Genomic DNA, 19,085 nt, shown 5'->3' on the forward strand with positions numbered 1-19,085 from the left:
ATATTTCTCATGTTGTGGCTCAGAGGTAGTACTTTGTCCCATTTTGTTCATCGTATATGTAAATTATCTTTAATGTTTCTTGTTGAATTGGAAATTCATTCAGTATGTCGACGACACTCAGTTTATCGACACAGGTGTAAATTTAATGACATAAATTGTTTGATAAACAAAAGTGAAGTAACTGTAAAATTAGCAAAAATATATTTTCATAAAAGCGGTTTAATACTCAACAATAGAAAAATAAAAACTCAGCGTATGTTCATAAGGCCAAGGGGTCTCCTGTCAAAGATCCCACCTGACTCTCATGAAAGTGGACGTCAACATCCCTAAAGAACCTAGCTGGCTGTACACTTCGACAATCAACTACTCTTTTGTACACACAAACGAAATAAGTAAGAGAGTATGTGGTAGAATGATGTATGTCAATAGATTAAGGGACTCTTAATAAACCCACAGAATCACAGGGTACTACTTTGGTATGTGATCTCTACAGCCAACGTGATCTGCCACAGTAAAATTCTACTTGGATACGCGATCTACATATTTCATTTATTCGTTATAACCTAATAGATTATTCTATATACAGTTATAAAAAAAACGAGTTAACAAAGATAGTATTGATAACTAAACTAACAAACACATCAATAGTTATCAAACAGAGGCAGTGAAACGTACTTAGAGGCACAGGCAATACTTGCCTTACAATTACCATTACAACTACATTATAACGCCAATGAAAAGGTTCTCGGTGCGTCTTTCAAATGAAATGTGGAAATTTAAGATTTTGTAACACTCACATTGATGCGGAAAAGTATGTAACTACTTTATTCCTGAAATTATAAAACATATATTTAAAAAAGTATCGAACTTTGCTGGATTTTTTTTTTTTTTTTCATCATAGAGGACTTGTACTGCTGGATATATTGTCATATGAGTTATGTGCTATGTAAACCGAAATAATGAAAACGAATTTAAATAAAAACATAAATAAATAAATGAATAGATAAACAACGATGATTACAATGCGCCTGACGAAAATAACATTAATAATAATAATAATAATAATAATAATAATAATAATAATAATAATAATGATGATAATAATAATAATAATAATAATAATAATAATAATACTAATAATGATAATAATAATAATAATAATAATATTATTATTATTATTATTATTATTATTATTATTATTATTATTATTATTATTATTATTATTATTATTATTATCATTATTATTATTATTATTATTATTATTATTATTATTATTATTATTATTATTATTATCTTTATCATTATTATTATAACTATTATTATTATTGTTATTATTATTATTATTATCCTTATTCTTATTCTTCTTCTTATTATTATTACTATTATCAGTATCATTATTATTATTATTATTATTATTATTATTATTATTATTATTATTATTATTATTATTATTATTATTATTATTATTATTATTATCATTATCATTATTATTATTATTATTATTATTATTATTATTATTATTATTATTGTTACTACTACTACTACTTCTGCTACTACTTAACACTGTTACTGCTTCTCCTGCAACTACTGCACCACTGCTGCTGCTGCTGCTGCTACTACTACCACTGCTGCTGCTGCTGCTGCTGCTACTACTACTGCTGCTTACTGCTGCTGCTGCTGCTGCTGCTGCTGCTGCTGCTGCTGCTGCTGCAACAACACCAACAACAACAACACCACCAACAGCAACAACAACAACAACAACAACAACAACAACAACTGCTGCTGCTGCTGCTGCTGCTGCCACTGCTGCTGCTGCTGCTGCCACTGCTGCTGCTGCACCACCACCTGCTGCTGCTGCTGCTGCTGCTGCTGCTGCTGCTGCTGCACCACTGCTGCTACTGCTGCTAATAATAATAATAATAATAATAATAATAATAATAATAATAATAATAATAATAATAATAATAATAATAATAATAATAATAATAATAATAATAATAATAATAATAATAATAATAATAATAATAATAATAATAATGAAAAATAATAATCATGATAATAACAATAGTAATAATAATAATAATAATAATAATAATAATAATAATAATAATAATAAAAACAATGATAATAATGATATTAATAATAATAATAATAATAATAATAATAATAATAATAATAATAATAATAATAATAATAATAATAATAATAATAATGATAGTAATAATAATATAATAATAATAATAATAATAATAATAATAATAATAATAATAATAATAATAATAATAATAATTATAATAATAATAATTATTATTATTATTATTATTATTATTATTATTATAATTATTATTGTTATTATTATTATTATTATTAGTTATTATTATTATTATTGTTATTACTAGTATTACTACTACTACTTGTACTACTACTACTTTCACTACTACTACTACTACTACTACTACTACTACTAACTATTTACTACACTTCTACAACTAACTGCTAACTGCAACTACTATTACTACTACTTCTAGTACTACCACTACTATTACTATTAATACTACTCTTACATCAACAACAGCAACAACAACAACAACAACAACAACAACTACTACTATTTTTTTTTTTTTTTATCCTGGCCTATAGCGCTTTTAGGTAACTTGAAAAGTATTGGAAGAGCTGTTAAGCTTCCATCCATTAGTGGCGCAGGCAATTTTATTTATAGTGGTACCCATATTAGCGCCCATATCACCACCCAAGTACATCTTGGGTGTAACCACCTAGAAGCTGGGTATCATGGTGACATATAAGTAACTTTAAACAACTGGACAAATGGCAAAGTATCAAGGTGATACGTGGTGCGATTTAAACCTACGCGTAGACGTCTGCCCGATCCCACGCTCACCACCTTATCTACTATGCTACTATGCCTCCCTACTATTACTACTACTACCACTATTCCTACTACTACTACTACCAACTACTACTTCTACTACTACTACTACTACTACTACTACTACTACTACTACTATTACAACTGAGTCTGCTCAAGTTAATTACAGTCAGGTCACTGCTGTCAGAAGTTATGGAATCTGGATATTGAAAGTTATAATATTTGATGATTTATTTTATTGATAAGAAAGAACTGTGAGGGTGTTTGTGCCACGTTACAGTACAACCACATACAATGGCATTAGTATTACATATGGAGGTAAATGTTTCATATATAATATTGTACTAATATTACAAATAAATGTTTCATATATACAGAATTGCATTAATTCTGTATGTTAGCCCCCATTATGTTCCAGATATTCGTAGATGATATACAGTATGGAGTGATAAGTTATATTAATTTGTTTGCTGATGATGCAAAATTGTTAAAAGTAATTAAGACTTGAGAAGACTGTGCTGCTGCAGGAAGATATAGACAAAATTTGTGAATGGAATAAGAAGCATAAGTCAGAATTCAATGCCAAGAAATGCCACATAATGGAATTAGGAAAGAGTAAGAGAAGACCAGTACGGAACTATTTGATGGGAGAGGAACAAATAATGAAGATTAAAGGGGAAAAGATCTGGGAGTGGTTATACAAGAAACTTTGAGCCCCAAAAACAAATAAGTAAAATATTTGGAACAACATATAAAATATTGACTAATATTAGGGTGGCATTTCAATACTTGGACAAGGATATGATGAAAAAAATTATTATGAGTATGATATGTTCAAAGTTGGAATATGCAGCAGTGGTGTGGTTGCCGAGCTTGAAAAAGGATATAAGATTAGAATGGATCCAGAGGATAGCTACAAAGATGGTGCCAAAACTAAAGGACCTACATATGAAGAAAGGCAGAAGGAAATAAGACTGCCAACCTTACAAGATAGAAGAGAAAGAGAAGACCTGATAACATTGTGTAAGATAGTGTTAGTGACAGAAGAAGCTGGAAGGGTCTTCAGGCACATGACTTTCAATTCTGGAAATGGACTGAGATTAAGAGAGGTGGCATCCACACAGAGTAACAGTTCCCAAATGCTGAAACTGAAGTCCTCTGTGAGGTACCCAACCTAACCCTAACAACCACTATAACCCAGATAAGACCGTAAAATGTGAAAATATGATCCTGAGGCTGTCAATATCTTTCATCTCTTAAACAGACTCGGAATCTTATTGTTTTTTACCTTTCCTTGTATGTACCACACAAACACATTTCCAGTGACGCAATCAACAGGGTTTGGGATAGAGTTTAGATAACTTCCCCTCCCCCTCTTCCTTTGCTCTCCTTGTAGGAAGATACAAGGGTAGGTATACCAATATACCTCGGCCAGTGTCATTCTGTTGCCTCATACACAATACTGGGAATAAAGCAAGATGTATTTCACATCCTTTGTCTTGAAGCAATTATACAGGGCACTTTGCTGTAAAACATTCAAATGAAAATACTTTTTTTCATTTTTCATTTTATCTATTTATTTATCTTTTTACTAAGAGTAGCTTAATCCTTCACTTCTAGTTCATATTTCTTATTTAACACTAACACCTATATCACCTGAAGCACCATGCCCCTAATGAGGCAGCACCTACCTGTCTGTCAAGTGTTTAGGCCCTGGGCATTATAACTGCTACAGTGAAATATTGGTTCTGGAAAACAACACAAGGGTGAAACTAAGCAGAGCAGATTCTACAGACAATAAGTTTGCAACTGCAACATGGAAGAAGAAAGATATATAATGAACATGTTCTTGAGGGATAAGTAATGGCATAAAATCTTCGATAATTTATTTATAAAGGAATATACTTATAAGCTATACACTTTTGTCCATTTAGATAGCTAACATAGATTCAATAAAATATCTGAAATATTACTTGAATAGACACAGAAATCAAATCTTTGGTTCTCTGAATACCTTGGCAACACTGTTGACTGATAATGCCAATTATACTTTTTTTTTTTCTGTCAAACTGAAGATATGTAATATATCCATATTTACAATCAATATACAGCTGTAATGAAAATAACAGTGAGCACACTACCTGTCTTGAGGCCTGCACGAGCCTGAATAATGAGGAACATCTGCCACTCAGATGAGCTTCATCATAGCCAATCTCTGCAGTCTGTTTTGAGCCTCTGCCAGGAAGATAAACAAAACAAACTTCCTATGCATCATTCCCAGCAGCACACCACCTCCACCTCCTCCTCCTCACCTCACTATATAATGCAGGCTGCAGTATCAATTAAATACTGGCTGTAGTATACCTTGTGTCAATTAAACATTTCTTGGAGAGAAAAGAAATTGAAAAATAAAAATTAAAACACCTTGATGAAAGACTTGTCCTCATAATATTCTGCAATAGACCTGACTTGCAAAGCATTGTTGTTTATCTTGGTGTATTTTTCAATGCAGTATTTGCCTTCCACAATAGAATACAGCTTGAGTGTCCACCTACAGACAGATAACAGCCCAAATCTGTGGTGGTACCAAACAATCAAAAAGATATTCATGTCCGTTTCTACTGCTCAGTGCAGGATTGAGGAAAGAAACTACAATAGACATGATGGAATGAAACTTTCTCCTCCTCCTCCGTACATCAGCTGTGGCGGAAAAAAAAAAAAAAAAAAAAAAAAAAAGGTTAAATCAAGAAGCTCAGTGTATGATACAAGTAGCACCCTCTCAAAGCTCTTGCAGAAAATCAAAGTATAAATCCTCCCAATATGAGACATTCATGACATGTATGTAGGACTTCCAAAGCTTAATTACCATGATCTGAAATCTACTCGATAGAAAATAACTTGCACAGGAAAAGATGCGGCACTTGCGTGATCATTATTATCATTATATAATTAGCTTATTTAAGAGTTACTGGCTACAGGCACTATTTGCTGAGCAGCCTTTGCTAAGTTTCCACACACACACACACACACACACACACACACACACACACACACACACACACACAGAAGCTACAAACATAGTCACATTTGCAAAATTAAGTCTTGTAAGACAGGCAACACACAAACACACACAAGACAAACATTGGTCATCAACTGCTTTGCAACTTAAACATGAAAGTAGGTAACTCTCATACCTGTAGTGATATCCAGACACTATTCAGAACACACACATACACACACACACACACACATATATATAACGCCTGGTGTGGTGTGGAGCTCAGCAAACACAGCTCCTGCAATACTGCACTGTTGTAACACCTGCACACAATTGAGTTCCGACAGAGAGCAGCAGGCGCTCGACTAGATGCTCCTCCACCTCCATGCATGATTGTTTCTCTCTGACTCGTTCAATCAGCAGTATAGGTTTCTAGCCTCTTGGGGACTGGGTTCATTATAAATAGTTGAATGAAAAGTTTAGAATCAATGAATAATAATTCAGTTTTTTTCTTTTCTGTGTAAAAATAAATAAGCTTGTTAAGTTTGTTTTCCATGTTACTCCATGAATATATTGAATAAAAACAAATGAAAATTTCAGTCAATAAATACTACTCAATTGCTTCCCTTTCTTTCAGTTACTACACACAAGAAAGTTTTAGAAAATATCTTACAATTCCAAATGAATAACTACTATATCCATTGTTTTTTTCCAGGTATCTGCATGAAAATACACATAAAGAAAAAACATGAATCAACAAATATTAAGTTCACCATTTGTTTATAACTTGTTTAGTTACAGCATGGAAAAAAAAATGAAGCCTTGTGAAAATGACATTAATTAGCAAATCAAACACTAGTCATCACTTTCTTATCCCTTAGTCTGCATGAATATATTTAGCTCTTTCAACAGCTGTCATGTAAGTACATATTATAGTGAACAAGTGCATCAGTCCCTTAGTGTTATGTTCAGAAGAGTTGCAAGTGCATCTCTGTCACTGTGTCATCTTACAGTACTTGGTTCCTTTCTAGATTCATATATCATGCAAACTTTTATAGCATTGCTCATCTTTATTTATCCTTCAACAAACACTCACATATCAATAAATAACATTTACAAAACATGTTCAAGTTACATGATGAATGAAGATTACCGAGTCAAAACCAGGCAACATTTAGGCAGCAGTGGGGGAAGGCTCATCTTGACATTACTTCTTGTTACTTTGTCTTCAAGTTTCTTTGCCCATACCTTTATACCTTTTTCTAAAGTATCTGAATCTGAATCTTCATGAAACTATGTTCCTTAAACATTCAGTAGTCTTCAAAATACACAGGCACCTTGGGAAACATAACTTTAAATTCAATAAAATGTAATGTATGTAGATAGCAACATTGCACTGTTCTTTGTAAATAGTTGAGCAGTAATGTTTTGAATACAGTACTAGACATCAGTATCACACACTTTGCATTCCTCAGAGTATTCTTTCAATTTAAGTAGAAATTATAGATACAGCTGTAAAATGATGTTGCTTTTAGTAATAGCCAGTTTATTAACCCATTAACTGCTACACCTCTTCAAATTTAATGAATAAATTTAACGTATATGTAGTTTTGGAAAGCAATTTTGAGAATAAAAGGAGAGATAAGGTGATTCAAGACCTTTATGGTGACCATTTTTTGCTCAGGAAAAGTTAAAGATTACTCAAAGCAAAGTGTCACACTTTTGTTATCATCAGTCAAAGGGTTGTCATACTATATATGACCTTTTATCAATCTCTCTCTCAATTTCTTTTTAAATGAAAAATCAGAAACTCAAAACAGCTTTACAAGTGGAGGATGAGATGTTCAAATCTAGTACTGAGTCACAGCCACACTCTATAACATGCACAAGGAAATTTGGCAGGGTTTTACTGTTGTTGAAGGTGCTGCATTCAATCGCCTGGCAGTAATCAGCACATGTAACTGTTTTTGAGAGCAACCACTTGGCATGCACACACTAAGCTTTGAAACATTGCTAAGAACTGTGTGTGACTGAGGCTTGCATTCTTAAGCCTTTTGACCTCACATATAGACTATTTTCAAGATAACTGAGATAATTAATTGGATTTTCAAGATATTTTCCTACTGATGATGCAGAAAGCACTACTTAAAACCCTGATTGCTTATACTCTGGCCTGTTAGAAGCAGTCAAGATAAAAAAAAAAAAAAAAAAGCTTGAGAATACACAATACGTTCAATAACTGACACAATAACTAGTAAGTGACAAGTGATATAAGATCAGCTGAGCCTTCAATGTCGGTGAAAGAGAAAAATGTCTTCATGGCAGAATTTGAACATGGTCTTTGCTTTTGCATGACTGAAAAAAATGCAAAAAATTGATTCAACTAACTTCAGTAGTGTTTCATAATATAACTACATGCTACAAAAAATCTGTAATAAAAATCTTCATACAAAACAATAAGAAGTCCAGCCTTACAAAAAACACTTCCATACAAGGAGCAGAACGTCTGGGTGAGTGGGACAACTTTGGGGGTAAGGAGGGAGAAGGGAGGGAGGATGGCAAGGCAGAGCTAGTGAAGGTTGGCAGTCAGCTCAGTTAAGACATGACTGTGCCCCAGAGTTATATTTTAGTAATTACTTGAGTTTTTAATATTTTCTAGGTTGTCAGAATTTTAACATTATCAGTTTTTATTATCAGAATTATGTTATTTATACTAATGTCTTAACCATTTACTTCTAATATCCCACAGTTGATAATGATAATGTTTGTCCTAACATTAACATCAAACAGCATCCTTCTAGTATAGATTTTGGTTGTCAGATTTTGGAATTATCATAAACAGGCAAACCAGAAATTTTTCTTTTTTTCTATAGAAAAGAGAAGTCATCCAATACCCTTTGGCAAGTCCATCCACACCCTCCCCTCACACTGGCACACCTCTCCCTCCCTACCCTGCCCGGACAAACACATACACACACATACATACACACACACACACACACACACACACACACACACACACACACACACTATCTACTGTCCCACTGCCACCACCACCACCACCATCATCATCATCAGTGTTTCAATCAAAATCTATCGTCCATAATACAAAAAGCTATCCCCTACTTTTTCTTTTCAAAACATATGAAGCAAACAAATAATAATAATAATCTTCTTATGATGAAAAAAATCAAATAAATAAATAAGAAAGGGAAAATTAATACATACACACATACATACACAGGCACACACACAAAAACACACACACACACACACACACACACACAAGTACACACACAATTAGACATGAAAAAATGTACAAAATCTAAAACATGACAGGTCGTTCAATTTCCACAAACGTACCCTAAGGTTACTAGTAATAGTTAATAATGATAATAACCTTGCTTTTAACCCAACATATTCCAAACAATACCAGAAATAGAAGACAATCTTACAAAATTTCCACAGTCTCCCAGTCCCACCACCTCCTCTAGGCCTGAAAGCCTCTCTTGCTAGGGGGCATCAGGTGGAGTGGCAGCTCAGGTGGAAGGTCATTGCCGTCAAGCTTAATATTTATCAAGTGCATTGCCAATGCAAACTCATCCGCGTCCAGCATGCCGTCCTTATCCACATCAGCCAGCTTCCACACCTTCCCCAACACTGAGTTTGGGAGTTTGGACTTCAACATCTCTTGCTTGGCAGCTGTGGAAGGTGAACAAAGCATTAAGAAAGAGATGAAAGATGTAAAGTTAAGTGATGCAAGCAAGGAAGCTACATTAAGACATAAATGGTTAGGTTAGATATATATTTTCTAATCAATGTATTTTATTGGTATTCACATGTTTGAAAGATGATTCTTTTTGACAATTCTGTATTAAATTTCAAGTCACGATATATCACAAAGTTACTTCATAAAATAAAAAAGTTCATTAACACCATTTGCTCCCAAGGTCTTACATGATCCGGTGATTTTGCCGTCGACAGGGTTCAGAGTGTCAAAGAGTTGATCGTACTTAAAGCGGTCCTTGGCCACTATCCAGTCAGGATCACCAGCACCTGCATCGGCTCCCTCCCCTCGCCCAAAGCCAAACACTGTGTTGTCATTCATCACTCCATCAAAGGCTCCTCCTGCAAGGGTTGAGTATGGGCTGGAGTTCTAGAATAACTTATGAACACAAGGCATGCAACACAATACAAAGGAAGGCATAGCAATAACAAACAATACCAGATTTATTGTCACTTTAAGGCTGCCTATGACCTACACTACTTATTTTAAGGAAAGACATGTAAGTAGATGCAATGAATGAGGGAGAACTGAGGTGTAGAGCTATAGTGTTGCACTGCGGGAATTTTCTTGTTAGGCAACAAATCTGGCAACTACATAGCACAAATTAATCTAATTATACTTGACTAGAAAATACAGCTTCAATAATTAAAATTATACTACAGTAATCAATAGATTTTCCAAATAAATTCCTCACAAAAAAGTCATTCATATCCATTAACAGAATGGATAACATGAATTTAATAAGATATTTTCTTACAAATTTCCTTAAACAACAATCAAAATGAATAAATCCAAAGTCAGTGGCACAAATACAGGATTTTAGCCTTGTAATATGTTTACCACAGCACTCTAAAACCTATTAAAAGAAATAATAAAAAACTTTTATTCTTCTATACTACAAATGTTATGTAAAATTATAAAAGAACAAAACCAAGGGCATAAATCAGATACAAATGAATAATTTTTTGGTGTCTTACTAAGGAAAGGAATGCTTAGATGATCTGATTACTAGAAAAACGATACACAGTACATATCCTGCCTCAGCCTGTATCTCCCTGTCATCTTCCTCCTCAGTCTCAACACATGCTTCATCAAACACCTAAACTGCCTGAGTGGCTGGTCATACCATGCACAATGCCTCCTTCCTTGTTGACTGACGCCTCCTCCACAGGAATCATGGCCATGAGGCGTGCGATGTCCTCGGCCAACATTCTGTCCACCGCCTCTAGTAGTCTGGGCTTCATCACATTGAATTTGGTGAAGTCATGGTGCTGAAGCTGGTCCTGTGGGGAAGACTTCTGTTGTAACTTAATTTCACTCAGGTCAGACAGATCAAGCAAAGTAACCCATATTAGATATGAAAAAGTGATGCATATTGGATTAATGAATTGTAAATGCCTATAGTCAAGGTTCCACTCCTGTGTCTAATTATTGATGATATGATAATGTACACAGCTCCAGACTTAAATCAACTTTCCTACAAAATTTAAATGATGCTGTACAATTCATTAATGAAAAATAGGAATATATACATTTAAAGATTTGAGCTTCATCAAATCTTTTGCTGTTGGCGGTATCTTTAAAAATTACACCTTAAACCTGCATTACATCAAGCTTGTGGAGGAACCACAGAATGCCAAAGGGGTAGAATTAAGCTGGAAATTGACTACAGCCCATACACCATGACAAGGTAAATACAACTAAGGGAACAAACATAACTAAGTCAACATACAAGGTAAATACATAACTAAGGTAAATCACAACAAACATAACTATCAAAATGCAACCATGAAATTAAAAAAGATAAATACAAATTGCAACATAAATACAACTTACAAAATACAATAAGGTAAATGCAAATCAATTAACATAAACAAATAGAATGGTAAAAGTAGACAAACAACACCATCACCACTACCACTACCACCACACACCTGCATTCTCTTGAGTTCTGGGAAGTCTCCAGGTGATATCTGGTGCTCTCTCTGGATTTTCTCATAGATGGAAGCCAAGTCCTTGATGAGTTCCTTCTTCTTGTTCTCTCTGCCAAACATGGACGGCATCTCCTTCTTCAGTTCCGAGATGATGTACGCATGAACCTGTACATTGATGGTACACTTCATTTATTACTCAGTACATGGATACATTTATTGATGAAGGTGGCAAATTGTGAGTATTAAGTGGTTGGAAGATGGTAAGTCGTGTTTTAAAAGTAAATAATGAGTGAAGTTGAGTTTTAAATGCTTAGAAGATGGCAATTAGTGAGTTTTAGGAGTAAATAGCAGATAATAGTGAGTTTTACTTGCTTAGAAGATGGCAAATTATGAGTTGTAAGTATTTAGAAGATAGTAATTACTGAGTTTCAAACATAGATGATGGGGAATGGTGAGTTTTAAGTCTCTCTCTCTCTCTCTCTCTCTCTCTCTCTCTCAAGTAGATAGTGTGCTTATCTACTATGTATTTGCTAAGACAAGATGTTCAACTTTACCCTTAAATAATTGCTGCAAGAAATGTTGGAACAATCATGGAAATTCCTAACAGAGAGAGAGAGAGAGAGAGAGAGAGAGAGAGAGAGAGAGAGAGAGAGAGAGAGAGAGAGAGAGAGAGAGAGAGAGAGAGAGAGAGAGAGAGAGAGAGAGAGAGAGAGAGAGAAATCATCCCCTACCTCTATTACCTTTTACATACAATGACAACCCTCCTTCACTCCCTCCCTCCTTTGCTCCCCTTCCACACTGCTATCCAAACACTGACCTTAGCCAGCCGTGCCCGCTTGATAAGGTCATTGAGCTTCCTGAGGGCGGCGTTGCGGGGCAGAGCCTGGAGGTCAGTGAAAAGGTCCTGCTCCTCTGCCTCAAACAGTCTAGAAGGAGAAAAGACATCCATTAATACTAGTAAATGTAAATCAATGAAATACAAGCTGTGTAAAGTGAAGGTGGTATGAAAGAAGAGTTAGCTGTGGTTGTCTGTGGTGGCTTGAAGAAATGTTAAGTATAGGTTACAAACACATAGATAGATGCATAAGTAAGTTAAGTACAAACACATAAATAGATGAATGAATGTGTAAATAACAACACTGAAAGGAGAAGAGGAATGTGAATAATGATGAAAGCACAAACACCAGTACAGTGCATGAAGAAAGTCAGAAATAACATGAGTGTTTATATAATGTCTATATGAGAGAGCACCAACAAAGGCAGTTCCTCAACACATATATCGGCTTGTAGAACGCTTTTGTTGCTGCTGGTCCACGCAGCAGTTCAAGTGTACAGTGAATGAGTGGCTGCTACGGACAGACAGACAGAGGCAGGCTTTCGGATAGAAGGCATTAACTGTGACTTCTTTAGCCTAATATTGTACGAAAGTATGTAATGTATAATGTACAAAACTCTGTATATCTATGTAAATTGGTATAAAGAGAGAGAGAGAGAGAGAGAGAGAGAGAGAGAGAGAGAGAGAGAGAGAGAGAGAGAGAGAGAGAGAGAGTGCAGAGAGAGAGAGAGAGAGAGAGAGAGAATGAATCACTGTGCATCTAAAGTATACAGAAACCAAAGGAAGGGAAAGTCTGACCCTGACACAATAATAGTAATTTTTTCATTGGTTGTATGTACACACATGACATCTCTGTTTACAAGTGAAAAAGGTATGGGAAAGGCAGAAGTGCTAAAGATCAGAGCAGAAACTAATGAAGGAAAAAGAGGCACTACATAGTGGTGTACGTACCACCTAAGACAAATGCATGGTCAGTACAGGAATATGAAGAAATGATAAGTGATACAGGAACATGTCTGGAAGAAATGTTGGGTGGCTGTGAACGAACTATAATGATGGGAGATTTTAATTGTAAAGAGGTGTGTTGGGAGGACTGGTCAATGGAAGGATCAGAGACAACATGGGGAAATACACTATTGACACTGGCAATGGAAAATGTGTTAACTCAGTGGGTCAAAGAAGATACTAGGTTTGGAGGAGAGGGAGCATCGTCAAGACTGGACTTGGTCTTTAGTACAGAGCCAATGGTCATTGAGGAGATGAGGGTGGAGTGCCCTTTAGCAAAGAGTGATCATGCAGTTTTGGAGTTCAAGGTGATAGACGAAGAGAAATCACCAAGACAGATTTTGGAAACCTAAAGAAATTCTTTCAAGAGACAAATTGGATGAAATTCAAGAGTGCTAAGGAGCAAATGAAAAGTGGAAGGAATTTATAAAAATATACAAAGAAGGTGAGAAAAATTTGTACCAATAAGACAACATAGAGAAGTTGGAAAGCAGGACTGGTTTAACGATAGATGTGAAAAGGCTAGAACAAGAAAAGAGGATGCATGGAAGAGGTGGAGAAGGAAAAGACGGATTAAGCAGTGGGAAAGTTACAAAAGAGCAAGAAATGAATATGTGTTGATTAGAAGAGAAGAAAGAAAGAAACAAGAAAAGGATATAATTGATAAATGTAAAGACCAACCAAGGCTTTTTTACAGACATGTGAACAACAACATCAAAAATAGAGAAAGTATTGAAAGTTTAGAAGTAAATGGAGTATACAGTGAAGATCCCAGGAAATGGCAGAGGCTATGAATGGATGCTTTCGGAAGGTATTCACAAAGGAGACTGCTTTTGACAAACCACTGGTAATGGAACAGAAAGGGATTATGAAGGAGTTTCAAGTAACGGTGGAGGAGATCAAGAACATGATGGGGAGTTTAGAAGTGAGAAAAGCTGTGGGACCTGATGGGGTATCAGGATGGATTTTAAGAGAATGCAGGGAGCAATTGGCAGAAAAAGTTTGTGAAGTAATTGATGCCTCATTAAGGGAAGGTGTAGTGCCCCAAGACTGGAAAAGAGCTAACATTGTCCCAATCTATAAATCAGGTAACAAGAGAGACCCATTGAACTATAGACCAGTTCACTTACAAGTGTGGTACACACACACACACACACACACACACACACACACACACACTAAGGTCTCTTCAATCCCTCAATAAAACACACAAGCCAGGCATTGATCTTCATTTCACAATAAAAGACAGTAGACACACTCCTCCCTCTTCCCTCCCAGTCCTCTGCTCCTTGCATTGCCAAATAACTGTGTGCTGGGCTAGTGATAAATACTTCAAGTAAAAACATGAATAAGCATATCAGAGAGGGGAAAAAAAGAGCAAACAGCAGCACACCTAGCGGCGCTTCCAAGGTTGTTTGTTAAAAGCATAATAGTTAAATCAATAAAGCAAAATAAGTCGAGGAGTAAAGCAATGGAACACAAGAAAATGCCAGAAATGTGTCACAAACTTTGGTAAAATTGTAAATGTACACTTTCTCACATATTATTGTAAGGAAATATATGCAACATAAACTTTGCAAATTACAGTTAATGAACACCGTAAGCTGCCTGCACCTTGACAAGAACAAATGTTAATGACCTTAATTAGTAACACCTGAGGCAAAGAGGAAGAGTGAAAGTGAAATGCCTTCCTACAAAAAAGAGAACATCATAGCAATATAAAAGTCTATAATTAGTTTAATGAAGCCAATGCAATAATCATGACTCAGCCTCAGGGTAGAAGAGGAAGAGGAAGAGGCAATGTGAGGCAGAGCTGAAGGAATGCATGAAGGTTTGAGATAAAAAAAAAGGTCAGGTGCGTGTCAACCCTCGTATGTATCATCAAATGACTTGACACGTTAAAAAATAAACAAGTAGGTATATCAAATGAACAATAAAATAAAAAAAAAAAATGCTAAATGAAGTTAAATAAAATGAAAAATGAACCTAATAATAACATTTTCAAAGGCCACAAACTTAATTAGTCAAGTAATTTTTACACTGAAGAATAATCCTAGTTAAGCCATTCATTTCAAGACATTTGTCACTGTCCTTTGGCTAATTCTGTCGGCTCTGTAAGAAGACTGGCAACTAAGTGGGTCTTTTTTCTTTATATTTTTGTTGCCCATGGCCAATTCTCCTCTCTTGCAAAAAAGAAAAATAAATAAATAATAAAAAAATAAATAAAAATAAATAAATAAATAAAAAAAATGTAAATGTGCTAAGAAACAATTATCCGCAAAGCCTGAAGCCTTGATAACATGTACAACAATGTCAGTAATGAAACACTTAGGCCGGTGTCACACTATGCGGCGGCGCCGCTGTGACGGAAACGCACTGCTGCATCCCGTCACACATAAGCAGCGAAGTCGTTCAGTATCCCCACAAGCCAGCGTAGAGAGGTTGACTATCATGTTGTCAAAACTAAAAGTTATTTGTGCATCAGAAGCAGAAGGCTTACTGAAAGAGCCAACTCGTCGTAAACACTGGGTTCACCATTTAACGCTGAACGAGAAACAAGTTAAAGATTTGAAAAGTTTTATGAGAATATACGAAAATATAATGAAAGATTTTTTAGTATTACATATGTCCAAACCTTCTTTTGATGAGCTGCTAAAAGTGCTGCGGCCTCATATCTCCAAGCAAAATACAGTTTCGAAGATCATTATCTCCAGAAGAAAGACTAACAATTACACTAAGATGAGAGAAAAAAAAAAAAAAAAAAAAAAAAAAAAACTGACTATTTAGACTGAAAAACATGGGGATGTAATACGGTAACTACAATTGTTATAATATTCATTTCCAAATGCAAGAAATAATCAAATGTACAAATAAAATATTCCTTGAATTAAAAAAAAAATTCCATAATCGAAGCAAGTAGATGTTTAGTAAGGAGAATGAGGAGACACTACGTCAAATACTGGAAAGCCCTGTGAAGACATGAGTTGGGTATCTATGGTGCCATGATTGACAAGAGTTTGAGTTGACCTTGCGTGAATACACTGAATAAATAAATCAGTGTCAAACATCTTGTAACAATGGAGCGCCGGATGCGGCGCGGCCGTCTGGTGTGACCACGTACATAGAACTATGTGTGATTTTCCACGACACTCGGTCGGATGCGGCGGTGCGGCGCTGACGCAGCATGCTGCGGCACAGTGCGGCGGAAACGGCAGCGCCGCACTAGTGTGACACCTCTCATTGGTTTGTGTGTGATATCACCACGTGCGGCGCCGCCGTATAGTGCGACACCGGCCTTAGCAATTCCTCCTTCGTTCAAAGATTGGATGTGGCAGTACAACAAGTTGTGTCTCACAGTGATTTGTAATTAGAGAAAGGTGTACCAAGTGGCAGTCAGAGGGTTAAACTGTCACTACGACCATGTAAACAACACCTTTGAAATCTCCAACAACCTCTACCGTAGCTGTTACTGATCAGGTCCCTAAACACCAATCTAATGTATCACCACACTGAACCACTGCTGCACGTAACACCTCTTCTATGTTCAACAGCCTCTAGTTAAAGCTGCACAGGTCTTTTAGAGTGTTTACGTGTTTCCAGTGACAGATTAATAAGATTTCAACATTACAAAAAAAAAAATAAATAAATAAATAAATAAATAAATAAATAAATAAATAAATAAAAAAAAAAAAAAAAAAAAAAAACTGGTAAACCCGGCTTGTCATATCAGTAATCCCTGAAAACAGACGTGGCGGGAGCAAACCGTTTTTCAAGACGGTTCATATCCCTCGCTGGTTTGAACCGGTAAGATGACACAGTCCTCCTTTATGACGTTGACGTATAGAGACAAATTGAGGAAATAAATAACGCTGTAATCACACAACATAAAGCCATCAGTAATCTCCTCATTAGTAGTTATCATAATACCTCGTAGATTAGAGAAGCTGCCGGTTATCTTGGCGTCTATTGTAGCTACTGCCGCAATGCTCTTATCTTATCAGTACCTCGGGAACAATACTGCTCATACAAATAAATATGACAGACAGACAGACAGAAAAAGATAAACAGATAGATAGATAGATAGGAAGGTAGATAGATAGATAGGTAGGTAGATAGATAGATAGATAGATAAATAGAGAGATAGACAAAACAGAGACTGGTAGAAATATATAGATGATAGACAGAGATGCAAGTACATACCTACCGACGTTTGTAACCCAGTGTACAACAGAAAACAAATTCGCGAAATAGAACACGTAAGTACATTCTCTCTCTCTCTCTCTCTCTCTCTCTCTCTCTCTCTCTCTCTCTCTCTCTCTCTCTCTCTCTCTCATTTTCATGTTCATTCTAACCATGAACACAATAAGAAATTTTATGATAATCCTTGAGGAAGTGTGTGTGTGTGTGTGTGTGTGTGTGTGTGTGTGTGTGTGTGTGTGTGTGTGTGAAAAATGAAAAGAAAAAGGAAAAGAAACTTGACATTTTGTAGTGATAAACAAGAAAACGTTTATGGAGCAGGATGGAAAGGAGGAGGAGGAAGAGGAGGAGGAGGAGGAGGAGGAGGAGGAGGAGGAGGAGGAGGAGGAGGAAAGGAAAACACCAATTACCACTCTCATAACTTGGGCCATTCCAAATAATCTTGCCACATTCTAGTCTTCCTCGCAAGCAGCATAGAAATAAACATATAATAATAAATGACAAAATAAAGTCCATCTAACAATACGAAAATGAGCTAAAGTTACATTCTGAAACGAACATGGCCGAATTTCCACTACATAAAGAAAACACACACACACACACACACACACACACACACACACACACACACGTTTATAAATTGATAAACGGAATGAACCAAGTGGACAATGAGTATCTGATCCTGAGAGAAGAATATGCCAATCGAAGCACAAGATTGCATAGTAAGAAACTGAGGAAGGGAAGATGTGTAAGAGATATTAAAAAGTATAGTTTCCTGCGAAGATGTGTTGAGACGTGGAACAGTTTGAATGAAGAAGTAGTGTATGCAACGAGTGTGCATAGATTTAAAGTAAGATTGGATAAGCGAAGATATGGAGACGGGGCCACACGAGCATAAAGCGCAGGCCCTGTAAAACTACAACTAGGTAGGTAAATACAACTAGGTAAATACACACACACACCGGATATCAATGATGTTTTTGTAGAGGGTTTAGTGATAGGATGAACAAGATCTCTACACTATAAACGAGAGAGAGAGAGAGAGAGAGAGAGAGAGAGAGAGAGAGAGAGAGAGAGAGAGAGAGAGAGAGAGAGAGAGAGAGAGAGAGAGAGAGAGAGAGAGAGAGAGAGAGAACTCATTCTTGAAAACCTGATTAGTCATCTCTGTGGGGTTTAAAAATAGTCGTGTTGAAGTGATACTAATATTTAAGGCTTGTGGTAACAGGTCAATATTTCAACACTATGAACAGGAAGAAACTCTTTAAAAACTCCACTAGTCATCTCTGTGGCCTTAAAAATTAGTCGCGTTGAAGTGATACAGGTTTTTTCATGTTTGTTTCTAAATGTATTATACAAATCAACATCATTTCTACTTTGTGAACAGAAAAAAAAACACCGTTGAAAACTTTAGCTACTCATGTGTGGCCTTTGGAAACAATTGA

The 19,085-nt window shown here is 35.6% G+C and overlaps 1 protein-coding gene across 2 annotated transcripts in view; it reads right to left on the bottom strand.

Annotated features, from left to right (window-relative positions):
- Positions 1–4,759: 4,759 nt before the first annotated feature.
- LOC123512215 (EH domain-containing protein 3-like) overlaps positions 4,760–19,085 on the bottom strand; it is a 54,812-nt gene continuing 40,486 nt past the window's right edge. Inside the window, exons 2-7 of one of the 2 annotated variants that reach the window (XM_045268463.1) lie at positions 12,424–12,532; positions 11,607–11,771; positions 10,799–10,955; positions 9,843–10,013; positions 9,341–9,587; positions 4,760–8,240 (exon numbers count right to left, since the gene is read on the bottom strand). In XM_045268463.1, coding sequence (XP_045124398.1) covers positions 9,376–9,587; positions 9,843–10,013; positions 10,799–10,955; positions 11,607–11,771; positions 12,424–12,532 — 814 coding nt within the window. In that variant the 3' untranslated portion in view covers positions 4,760–8,240; positions 9,341–9,375. Of the gene's footprint in view, positions 9,588–9,842; positions 10,014–10,798; positions 10,956–11,606; positions 11,772–12,423; positions 12,533–19,085 lie in introns of both variants that reach the window. The other variant, XM_045268462.1, reaches the window with a different exon arrangement.

This window comes from Portunus trituberculatus, chromosome 33 (assembly GCF_017591435.1).
Source record: "Portunus trituberculatus isolate SZX2019 chromosome 33, ASM1759143v1, whole genome shotgun sequence".
NCBI classification, from domain to species: Eukaryota; Metazoa; Arthropoda; class Malacostraca; order Decapoda; family Portunidae; genus Portunus; species Portunus trituberculatus.